The sequence below is a fragment of the Lolium perenne genome, chromosome 4 (assembly GCF_019359855.2).
Source record: "Lolium perenne isolate Kyuss_39 chromosome 4, Kyuss_2.0, whole genome shotgun sequence".
In the NCBI taxonomy this organism is placed as follows: Eukaryota; Viridiplantae; Streptophyta; class Magnoliopsida; order Poales; family Poaceae; genus Lolium; species Lolium perenne.
This window is the reverse complement of record NC_067247.2, coordinates 374,125,643-374,138,263: the sequence shown is the minus strand read 5'-3', so window position 1 is coordinate 374,138,263 and position 12,621 is coordinate 374,125,643. Positions and strand designations below refer to the sequence as shown.

The 12,621-nt window shown below is 47.5% G+C and overlaps 1 protein-coding gene across 1 annotated transcript; it reads right to left on the bottom strand.

Annotated features, from left to right (window-relative positions):
• Positions 1-857: 857 nt before the first annotated feature.
• On the bottom strand, positions 858-8,977 carry LOC127325677 (uncharacterized). Its single transcript, XM_051352492.2, has 3 exons — positions 5,659-8,977; positions 2,442-2,982; positions 858-2,123 (listed from the first exon to the last, which is right to left on the bottom strand). Exons 2-3 carry the CDS (start codon positions 2,965-2,967, stop codon positions 1,126-1,128), a joined length of 1,524 nt encoding a protein of 507 aa, XP_051208452.1. The 5' UTR covers positions 2,968-2,982; positions 5,659-8,977; the 3' UTR covers positions 858-1,125.
• Positions 8,978-12,621: the final 3,644 nt, after the last annotated feature.

The following is a 12,621-nucleotide window of genomic DNA, read 5'->3' as shown; positions in this document are numbered from 1 at the left end:
GTAACGCACCAAATCCACATTCCGACGGCCAATCGCAAAATTCAAAGGTGTTCCGCCTGCCTGGGAAACCAGAGCAGAGAGGGATAGCAGACATTCAGCCCACTAAAGGGACGGATAAAACCATGTCTATCGAAAGCAGTTTTTTTGGCATGGGCGTACGCAGTGTTTTTTTTTCTGAGACTGAGAGTGCAAGCAACTTTTGTTAAGCAGGGAAGGGCGAGGGGTTGAAGGTATCGCACCGAACGGGTCGACATCCATCCGGAGGTCCTCAACCAGGTAGCGGCACACGGGGAGGCTACGAGGATGGCGGAATGCAGCAAGCCATTACCGTAGCCGTCCCTGACCGCACCTAGCATCTCGGCGAGGCGACGGCCTTCCGCCCCCCTGCCCACCACCCTCGCCCCCCTGAAACGCAGAAAGGATCGGCGCCCAAAATCGGCACGGAACCATACGGGAACCGGGAAAATGAAGAAAAATAATCACCGACAGAGGCAGGTAAGTACTCTTGACGAAGCGGAGATCGCCGCCGAATGCCGCCTTGAGGAAGGCCATGTCGAAGGTAGGGTTGGATGAGAATCGGCTGGGCTCATAGGGAGGGAGGCCGCCACCGCGCTCAAAGGCGGCGGGAGGGAAGAGAGGCGGATGCGGCGCCATGGCGACGCGGTTAGTGGCACGTAGGGTTTTAGCTCGGGGGTTGGAGATGGTGAGGATGAGGGAGGCGTAGGTGGGAAGGGAGGGAGGGGAGTGGAATGGAGGCTGGAGAGGACGACGCGTGCGGAGATTCAGTCCTAACACGACCAAAACATCCACATGGAACATTCAAGCACGCACACAGGCAAATCAAGAATACAGGCATATTAATTAGGACACCACAAAGTGTTCTTCCATATACACAAATGTAAATTAGGTAGCATAACCCTAACTAATTAAGTGCACTGCAGGTAGTCTGGCATAACAAAGTGGCAGTACATTGTGCCAGCGCTACTACTTGATTGAGTGCCAGCACGTAGCTGTGCTATATATATTAGGTAGCATAACACTAAATAATTAAGTGCACGACAGGTAGTCTGACATAACAAAGTGGCAGTACATTGTGAAATTGCTATGTAATTGTACCATATATACTCAGCCTGACTCATCCTCGCACATGCCTACATCCAATGTCGACCAAGAGATCTTCACATGTATGGTAGCGAAGCCGAGGTCAAAAGCAAAGGTGTCACATCCATGCGTACTAGCAGGGCTGATACAGAATCTCACAACTTCATCACAGTCCGATGAGCCACCACTTTGACAGATCTTCAGCGTCAGCCCCAACTTAGTGCGCTTGGGGAAAGCAATCACATACTTACCTAGCTCATATCTCTGACCACCGCCGCCAGCAGCAACCACACAGTTCTCTGGCTCATATCTATGACGACCATCAGAAGAAGAAACCATATACTTACGTGCAGCAACCTCTGTCCGACCACCACTACCAAGCACAAACTTATCTAGCTTATATATCTGACAACCATCAGGACCAGGGATGACACCATCAAACAGCTGCATCTCCTGTTGCACCAGACCACTGATATAGAACACCGAGGCATAGAGGCTGAAGCCACTGAGCAGCTCCGCTACCTCAATCTGCACAGTGGCTTCCATCGCACTGTGCAGGAGTGCGTAGCATATGTCCACCGAGCCGTAGTCGCCATCGATGCGTTTTGTGGCCACTCTAGCGTGTGTCGAGGTTCGGTCATTAAACCAGACGCCGCCATCGATGAGCTGCAGATCATCCGCTTCGTTGTCCCCCCTCTTGATCCTCATGTCGAACTCGACCAGCGCCATGTCGTGCCACCAGATTCCTCTCTTGGGGCCGGACATTGGAATAACTCCACCGTCTTGTTCCACGGTGAAAGGATCGTCCCTCGTGCGGTTGAAGACGTAGTTGCGCAGAGGGTCCAGACTGTCGCGGACAGCCATGAAACCGTACACCTGAACTTGACCACCAGCTGGAGGAGGGTACGCCAGCTTCAGTGAGAATATTTGCATCATGGTGCAAGGTTCGTGTGTTTCACAGGACCTCCAGTTCCGCGAGCAATTCTCCCTTGGTTCCGACTGCATCATTGGCTCCAGTCCAGCTGATCGGCAAACAATAGGAACATTGTACATGCATTAGATCCATGATTAAAATTCTTAACCCCCAGCTCTAACTGAAAGAAACAAAAACGAAACAAGATTATTTCATAATTAATGTCTTTTGAGTGATGAGGATGAGACAATTAAGCGTTTGCACATTTGATTTTGATACAATTAAAACGATTTTGCTAGTTTTCAGCTGTTAGTGCTCAGTCTACACCGTCCGGTTGAGATACTGTGAGCTGAATTTCCTCGACGAGGTGAGATTGAGATATCTCAAATCATTAAACAAGTAAGATGGATTAGAAAAGCTCACGTACTCTCGCTGGTATCATGGAGACGATATAGTTTGGCCAAGGAATCAGTGCTTCTGTTGTAGATGGCGCCGTCGCGATGCGTGTAGTATTCGATGACGTCGGCACGTGGTATGCCGTCCACAGAAAGTCCATTGGGGTGCAAGGCTACTCTTCCCCGGCGAGGAGGCGGAGGCGGAGCTGGAGACGAAGATGGTGCGCGGCCGTTCTCCGTTCTTGTTCTCTTGATCTCATCAGTCGGAGACCTGCCTTCCTCGTCCAAGGTTTCCGCCGACGTGCCCGCTCGTGTGTCGCCGTTCTCCATCCTTAGGCTCTTCGCGTTCGCGCCGATTGGACTTTTAGTTTGGTTAGGTTTTGCTTGTTTGGCTACCTCGATTTTGGTCCCTTGTATCCGACCGCAACAAGATGGTTCTGATTTCATCGTCCCGTAATGTGATTTTGATGGGCCGATCGAGATTGCACATGGGCTCGTGTTTGTGTTACATACGCCAAGCATCGCGTGTCGACGGAACATCATGATATAATATCGCATCGCAGCAGAAATCACCTCGTGTACCAGGAAGATTCAAGCTGCCATTTATGACTTTTACCGTGCCCTGCTCGGATCGGAGGGGAGCCGATCCTGTACCCTATCTCCAAGGACTTGGGCGCCAAACGCCCAAGTTTCGATCGAGGACAACAACCAGCTGATGCTGACTTTCTCTGAGGAGGAGCTTGATCTCATCGTCCGGGAGATGAAATCTGACACGGCTCCGGGCCCCGACGGTTTCCCTGTTCTGTTTTTCAAACGTTTCTGGCCCAATGTTAAACGGGGGGTTCTCCACATTCTCAATGATTTTATGCTGGGACGCATAGACATCTCTCGCCTTAACTTCGCCATCCTCACTTTGATCCCCAAAGTCCCAGGGGCGGACAATGTCGCCCAGTTTCGCCCAATTGCCCTCATTAACGTGATCTTCAAAATCGTGTCTAAGGCGTTTGCGTTTCGTCTAGACCCCATTGCGCAAAAAACCATCAGTATGAATCAGACGGCCTTCATCAAAGGAAGGAACTTGTTGGAAGGCCCTCTCGCACTCCTTGAGATTGTGCATGAGTTGCGCTCTAAGAAATTAGGAGGGGTTCTCCTTAAGATCGATTTCGAGAAGGCTTACGACCGGGTTAACTGGGAGTTCCTGGCCGAAGTGCTTCGGTGCAAAGGCTTTGAAGAAGCCTATATCCACAGAGTACTGCAGCTCGTTTCCGGCGGGCAGACGGCCATTTCAATCAACGGTGCGATTGGCCCGTACTTCAGGAACAAAAGAGGGGTGCGCCAAGGGGACCCGTTATCTCCTCTCCTGTTTAACTTCATCGGCGAGGCTCTGTCGGGTATCCTCTCTGCCGCGGGGGCAGCAGGCCACCTTCAGGGTGTGATACCCCACCTGATCCCTGGCGGGGTCTCACACCTCCAGTATGCGGATGATACGCTCATCCTTATCCAAAACACGGAAGACAACATAGCCAACCTCAAATTCTTGCTAATGTGCTTCGAAGACATGTCCGGCTTGAAAATCAACTATCATAAGAGTGAAGTCATTGTTATGGGCCAGCCTTTGGAGGAACAGCAAAGAGTCGCAAATAAGCTTAACTGTAAATGCGGCGCCTTCCCTTTCATGTATCTTGGGCTCCCTATCTCGGACAGGAAGCTCCGTCTGGAACAATGGTTGTTCTTGGTCCGCAAGCTGGCCGGCAGGATTGAACCGTGGCTCAGTAAACTTCTCACCTCCGGGGGACGCCTGATCCTGTCCAACGCGTGCCTTGATAGTATTCCCATTTTTGCCATGGGCCTCTTCCTTCTACATGATGGGATTCATGCTAGATTTGACTCACACCGCTCCAAATTCTTCTGGGAAGGAGCGGGCAACAAACGTAAATACCATATGGTCAACTGGCCCTCGGTTTGCCGGCCGAAATCCGTGGGAGGATTAGGCTTGCTTAACTCTAAAAAGATGAACATTGCGCTGCTGTCCAAGTGGATTTGGAAGCTGTATCAAGATGAGGCTTCTATCTGGGCGACGATTATCAGGGCCAAATACCGCGACGCCGATAACCTGTTCGAGGGCACCGGACACGGGGGCTCGCAATTTTGGAAAAGCCTTCACAAAATTAAACACTTCTTCAAGCTGGGTGCGAAACACGTCATTGGGGATGGACGTCGCACTTTGTTTTGGTCTGACCGGTGGTGCGGTAACCAACCCATCAAAGAGCTGTTCCCAGACCTCTTCAACATCTGCTCTAACCCAAACCTCACGGTGGCTGCGGCCCTAGATGCCGGGGACAGCAATATCACCTTCCGCCGCTCTCTCAATCTGGAAGGACGGCGGCAATGGAGCGATCTGGGGAGGCTCATTGAACCCTTCTCCCTTTCGAGTGACAAAGACAAAGTATCTTGGCATTTAGAACCTTCGGGCAAGTTCTCCGTTCAATCTTTGTATGCCAAGCTATCGCAAGGGGCTTCGGTTGCTTTCCACAAGGACGTCTGGTCAGCCAAAGTCCCTCTGAAGATTAAGATTTTCGCTTGGCAGCTCATCCTCGACAGACTTCCCTCCAGCAAGCAAATCGCGACGCGCCACGGCCCCGCCTCGGGTAACTGCGCCCTCTGTGGCCAAATGGAAGATGCGGGCCATATTTTCTTCGCTTGCTCTATTGCAAAATTCGCCTGGAGTGCAATCCGTGAGATCCTCGACTGTAACTGGAACCCTGGAAATTTCCCACAGTTCCATGCTATTCTGTCCAGCCTTGCGGGAAGGGCCCGTAGGCTTTTGTGGTTTCTCTTTCTCGCCCAATCTTGGGCCCTGTGGAACATTCGTAATAAACTCACTATTGAAAAGAAAGTGATCAACCATCCCGCTAACGTGATTTTCAAAACTGCTCTCTTTATACAGCTATGGAGCGTCAAGGCAAAGTCAAGCGACAGGGAGGGCCTCCGGTGGGTGGAGAACAAGCTGAGGGAGCTATACGCCGCCGTGAGACCAGGACAACCAAGCCAGTGAAGACTTAGCATATCTTGTCCATGGAGCTTGCCCCTGCTTCTCCTGTGTTTCGTCTTATCACCGTTGTTATTCCCCTAGTCTGTTGTTACTTTTGGCTAAGCTGTATGCCGCAGCACTGTAAACCTTGTTAAACCTGAGGGCTTTATTAATTTAAAGTCGGGCACGCTGTTGCCTTTTATCTAAAAAAAAATCACCTCGTGTACGTCTGCAAGTAGAGATCATGTGGTGCATATCCAGCAGACACATCCCTGTCGTCGAAAATCCGTCCATGTAAAGAATGCGCGGCCATGCATCCAGCCTCCTTCCGCACGAACTCTACCAGTACCAGTACAGAGCCATCTTCCAGCACGTCGGTGTCTGAATTATGAAAGTGAAGCATCATCTCTGGTGTCACTTCCACTCGCATTATTAGCTCTTCAGCATCTCGAACAGTCACGTTAAATTTTGGCGTTGTAAAAACACTTTGCAGCACGCTTCATTCATATTTCACGCGTGAGGCTATATCCATCTCGAACAGAAGCTCTAAATTTAGAAGCTGTAAAAATAAGTAGTTGTTCCTGTGCGTGATTTGTGCCGCGCGCTCTTTTCGGCGCGGTAGATATAGTGCGCGAGATAGCATTTTTGCCGCGCGCTCCATCTTGCAGCGTCAGTTGCAGTATCTGTTGAATCATCAATTTGCGCCTCTCGCGCTAAACTAGTCACTTTTTTTAGATACAATGCTGATTACAACGACTGTTGGAGATGCTCTTCGTTGTTCATTCTCAGTTTCCGATATGTCCATAATATCTCCAGGTGCGGCAGAACTAGGTACTCCACCTTGCCTATTTTATGTTGCACATGATTTTTCGTGTAAGTCAAACTATGTAAACTTTAACCAAGAATATAGATAATAATACGAATATCTACTATGACAAATGCATATAATATGAAATATATTTCATGACAATTCTAAAAATATTATTCTTTTATTATATATGTTTATATTTTTATCAATATAGATGATAAAACTTTACAAAGTTTGACTTTGACCAAATCTTATATGCAACATATTTTAGGCCCAAGGGAGTACGAACAAAGTTTTTTCTCTCTTGAAACATTTGTGGCCCCACTTACAAATAAAGTTACCTGATTACTTGAAAGCGCAGCTACGCTCACTGGACGGATCGAGCGCCCACTCCGACGACCATAGGGTAGAGCCTAACCAGCCGCCCCTCCTCTCCTCCCATGGCGCACCCCAAGGCACCGTCGAGGGATCCGATCATGCCGCCCCAACACTCCCTCCACCTGAACCCCTCCTCTCCGTCAATGTCGCCGGTGCCGGCCGCGGTGGCGGTGGCCCCTGGTACCGAATGGTGCTAGGGGAGGTGGATGTGGCGGCCATCTCCTCGATGCGGCTAGGGCTGGGTCGTCGGGGACGGACGCAGGCGATGGTCGGGGCGGCGTTCCACGGCCAGCGGCGGCGACAGTCTTCACCAGGCCTTCACGGCTGCACGTGCAGTAGGTGCACCGCAGGTCTAGGCTCCCCGCCTAGACCGGTCGTCTTCCCGGCGGCACTAGTGGACGTTGGGCGTCGTGGCCAGGTCGCTGGTCTGGCCAGAGCTCACTGGCAGAGCGGCCTTGTGGAGGCGGCGGTGAACCGCTGGTTCGGACTTTGATCCGATCGGCGGGGATCTTGGCAGCCGGTCAAGATGGGCTTTTGGTCCAAGATATGGGCCGGAGTGGTCCATCCATGGAGATGTGGGTTCTGATGTAGGCTTCGCCATGCTGACGAAACATCACATTGGATTGCCATCTCTTAGATAAGCTCTGCTAGAATAAAGGTGGTGGTCCTCGAATTTCTCGCGTGACAGGACGAAGATCTTCTTTTTGCATGTCCGTCTCGATTTCGCTGGATGTTGAGCTCCGGAAGGCTCCGCTGTTAAATGTAACAGTGCTCGTGCCAGGATTTTGCTGGTTTGGGAGGTATTTGGTCGTGCGCACCCATGCTCTTATTCCGACCGTTTGGTTCCGGAGGGAGCAACGCGAAACTCTGTTCTGTGTTACCAGTAGATGACATTCTGGTCCATGACGTATCAGAGACGGAGAATTTCTTGAAGGCTGGATTGGAGGACTAGAAGTGGAGAATCAAGTTGTGGTGTTGTTAACGAATTTGTTTGGTTTTCGGGGTCTTGTAACAAAAGTATGCAAGTGGGGGCAGCTATGAAGTTCAGAGTCATACTTTTCATGGTGAAAATCTAAGGTCTAGCCTTAATTGGTTGCGCCTGGCAATGGTTTTGTTGAAGATATAGTTTTAAGAGCGAGGACTATCTCCAGGGTGAAAACCTAAGCTCTTTTGATCGACCGACAACGGCGCTTGTGCACCGTTTCCTTGTTGTTCTAGTGGAGAGCCTGGATTTCAGGTGCCGTCTTGGTGGTGGTTGTGCTGTTGTTGCTAGGACTGGAGTTCCGTAGTGGGACTTTTTTTCTTAGTTTTTTTTCTTTTTTGTTGTGTGCATCCGTACTACCGTTAAGGTACTGCGTTGCTGTAAAGGCTAGATGTAATTGGTATCTACCGATATTAATATATTTTCTTTATCCAAAAAATAGGACAGGGCCTCGCATTTGGAGGTTCCTGCGTAGCAGGGGGGACAAACCAGATACAGCTTCTTCCACGACCCTTACCTGGCCGCATCGCCTTTCCATCTGCGTCTTGTTGACCAGCGCCCCATCCCACCCCCTTCGGTCCTCGGCGCCGGCGACCACCACTGCGCTCCCTGCCACCATGCATCTGCCTAGCTAGCTCAATCTCCCCGCCGCGTGCCCCCTTTCTCGGCGCGCATCGGCGATCCGATGAACTCCCTCCCTACCTCACAATCACATGATGCCATGGCACCCCGACGACGTCGAGGGCATTATCCTCGAGGCCCTGCCCGCACCCGCGATGCGGTCGTGGAGTGCGCGAGACCGCCCTATTACCTCCGCTCGCCCTACTGATGTCTACGCACGCTTCTATTCCTGTAGACAGTGTTGGGCCTCCAAGAGCAGAGGTTTGTAGAACAGCAGCAGTTTTCCCTTAAGTGGATCACCCAAGGTTTATCGAACTCAGGGAGGAAGAGGTCAAAGATATCCCTCTCATGCAACCCTGCAACCACAAAGCAAGAAGTCTCTTGTGTCCCCAACACACCTAATAGGTGCACTAGTTCGGCGAAGAGATAGTGAAATACAGGTGGTATGAATAAGTATGAGCAGTAGCAATGGCACCAGAAAAGTGCTTTGCTGTCCAGGACTGGCGTGTGGTTGATGGTGGTAATATTGCAGGAAGTAAACAAGCAGTAAAACAGTAAACAAGCGATGATTGCAGTATTTAGGAACAAGGCCTAGGGATCATACTTTCACTAGTGGACACTCTCAACATTGATCGCATAACAGAATAAATAGATAGATGCTAGACTCTACACCCTCTTGTTGGATGATGAACACCACTAACTGTGTAGGATTACACGAACCCTCAATGCCGGAGTTAACAAGCTCCACAATATTCAATGTTCATATTTAAATAACCTTAGAGTGCATAACAGATCAACATAACCAAACCAAGTACTAACATAGCATGCACACTGTCACCTTCACACTACGAAAGGAGGAATAGATCACATCAATACTATCATAGCAATAGTTAACTTCATAATCTACAAGAGATCACAATCATAGCCTACGTCAAGTACTACACGATGCACACACTGTCACCATTACACCGTGCAGGAGGAATAAACTACTTTAATAACATCACTAGAGTAGCACACAGATAAATTGTGATACAAAACACATTGCAATCATAAAGAGATATAAATAAGCACTTCACTATGCCATTCATAACAGTGAATAAGTATTCTGTGAAATATAGCCTAAGAGACCCACACGGTGCACACACTATCACCTTTACACACGTGGGACAAGGAGTCTCCGGAGATCACATAAGTAAAACCCACTTGACTAGCATAATGACATCTAGATTACAAGCATCATCATATGAATCTCAATCATGTAAGGCAGTTCATGAGATTATTGTATTGAAGTACATAGGAGAGAGATGAACCACATAGCTACCGGTACAGCCCTTAGCCTCGATGGAGAACTACTCCCTCCTCATGGGAGACAGCAGCGTTGATGAAGATGGCGGTGGTGTCGATGGAGAAGCCTTCCGGGGGCACTTCCCCGTCCCGGCGGCGTGCCGGAACAGAGACTCCTGTCCCCCAGATCTTGGCTTCGCGATGGCGGCGGCTCTGGAAGGTTTCTCGTACCGTGGCTTTTTCGTCTCGAGGTTTTAGGTCAAGGACCTTTAAATAGGCGAAGAGGCGGAGTCGAAAGGTCGACGAGGCGGCGACACAGTAGGGGGGCGCGGCCCAGGCCCTGGCCGCGCCGCCCTATCATCTGGGCCCACCAGGGCTCCCCTCTGGTGGCTCTCGGGTGTTCTGGAAGCTTCGTGGAAAAATAGGATGATGGGCATTGATTTCGTCCGATTCCGGGAATATTTCCTTACTAGGATTTCTGGAACCAAAAACTGCAGAAAACAGCAACTGGCCCTTCGGCATCTCGTCAATAGGTTAGTTCCGGAAAACGCATCAAAACGATCTAAAGTGTGAATAAAACATGTAGATATCATCAATAATGTGGCATGGAACATAAGAAATTATCGATACGTCGGAGACGTATCAGCATCCCCAAGCTTAGTTCCTACTCGCCCTCGAGTAGGTAAACGATAACAAGAATAATTTCTTAAGTGACATGCTACCAACATAATCTTGATCAACATTATTGTAAAGCATATGAGATGAATGAAGTGATAGTAAAGATAATGACTAAACAACTGAATCATATAGCAAAGACTTTTCATGAATAGTACTTTCAAGACAAGCATCAATAAGTCTTGCATAAGAGTTAACTCATAAAGCAATAGATTCAAAGTAGAAGGTATTGAAGCAACACAAAGGATGATTAAGTTTCAGCAATTGCTTTCAACTTGTAACATGTATATCTCATGGATAGTTATCAACATAAAGCAATATAAACAAGTGCAATAGGTAAACATGTAAGAATCAATGCACACAGTTGACACAAGTGTTTGCTTCTAAGATGGAAAGAAGTAGGTAAACTGACTCAACAATAAAGTAAAAGAAAGGCCCTTTGCAGAGGGAAGCAGGGATTAAATCATGTGCTAGAGCTTTTCAAGTTTTGAAATCATATAGAGAGCATAAAAGTAAAGTTTTGAGAGGTGTTTGTTGTTGTCAACGAATGGTAGCGGGTACTCTAACTACCTTATCAACCAGACTTTCAAGAGCGGCTCCCATGAAGGACGTTATCTCTAACAGCAAGGTAGATCATCCCTCTTCTCTTTTGTTTACACATGTATTTTAGTTTAGTTTATTTTTTTTATTTTTTAGATGACACTCCTCCCAACCTTTGCTTTCTCAAGCCATGGCTAACCGAATCCTCGGGTGCCTTCCAACAATCACATACCATGAAGGAGTGTCTATTTGCAAAATTAAGTTGCTTACTGATAGATCAGAGCAAAACATGTGAAGAGAATTATTAATGAAGGTTGATTAATTTGGGGGCTGGGAACCCCGCGCCAGCTCTTTTTGCAAATTATTGGATAAGCGGATGAAGCCACTAGTCCATTGTGAAAGTCTGTCCGAAGTAAATGACAAGATCGAAAGATAAAACACCACATACTTCCTCATGAGCTATAAAACATTGACACAAATAAGAGATAATAGATTTTGAATTGTTTAAAGGTAGCACATGAAGTACTTGCTTGGAATGGCAGAGAAATACCACATAGTAGGTAGGTATGGTGGACACAAATGGCATAGTTTTTGGCTCAAGGATTTGGATGCATGAGAAGAATTCCTCTCGATACAAGGCTAGGCTAGCAAGGTTGTTTGAAGCAAACTCAAGTATAAAACGGTGCAGCAAGACTCACATATGAACATATTGTAAGCATTATAAGACTTTACATCGTCTTCCTTGTTGTTCAAACACCTTAACCAGAAAATATCTAGACTCTAGAGAACAATCATGCAAACCAAATTTTAACAAGCTCTATGTAGTTCTTCATTAATGGGTGCAAAGTACATGATGCAAGAGCTTAAACATGATCTATATGAGCACAACAATTGCCAAGTATCAAATTATTCAAGACATTATAGCATCTACCACATGCAGCATTTTCTGTTTCCAACCATATAACAATTAACGAAGCAGTTTCAACCTTCGCCATGAAAATTAAAAGCTAAGAACACATGTGTTCATATGAACCAGCGGAGCGTGTCTCTCTCCCACACAAGGATGAACTTATTCAAACATAAACAAAAACAAACAGACGCTCCAAGTAAAGTACATAAGATGTGACCGAATAAAAATATAGTTTCAAGAGAAGAAACCTGATAAGTTGTCGATGAAGAAGGGGATGCCCAAGGCATCCCCAAGCTTAGATGCTTGAGTCTTCTTGAAATATGCAGGGATGAACCACCGGGGCATCCCCAAGCTTAAACTTTTCACTCTTCTTGATCATAGTATATCATCCTCCTCTCTTGACCCTTGAAAACTTCCTCCACATCAGACTCGAAACAAACTCATTAGAGGGTTAGTGCATAATCAAAAATTCACATGTTCAGAGATAACACAATCATTCTTAACACTTCTGGACATTGCCCAAAGCTACTGGAAGTCAATGGAACAAAGAAATCCATCCCACATAGCAAAAGAGGCAATGCGAAATAAAAGGCAGAATCTGTCAAAATAGAACAGTCCGTAAAGACGAATTTTAAAGTGGCACCAGACTTGCTCAGATGAAAATGCCCAAATTGAATGAAAGTTGCGTACATATCTGAGGATCACGCACGTAAATTGGCATAATTTTCTGAGTTACCTACAGAGAATTATGTAGAAATTCGTGACAGCAAAGAAATCTGTTTCTGCGCAGTAATCCAAATCTAGTATGAACCTTACTATCAACGACTTTACTTGGCACAACAATGCAATAAAATAAGATAAGGAGAGGTTGCTACAGTAGTAACAACTTCCAAGACACAAATATAAAATAGAAGTACTGTAGCAAAATAAACACATTGGTTATCTCCCAAGAAGTTCTTTCTTTATAGCCATTAAGATGGGCT

Excerpts from the sequence above, each read along its gene's own strand:
- LOC127325677 (XM_051352492.2), bottom strand. The coding sequence starts at position 2,967 with ATGCGATATTATATCATGATGTTCCGTCGACACGCGATGCTTGGCGTA. Across the intron at positions 2,124-2,441 it reads TCTCCATGATACCAGCGAGA|CTGGACTGGAGCCAATGATG; the intron begins GTACGTGAGCTT and ends TTTGCCGATCAG.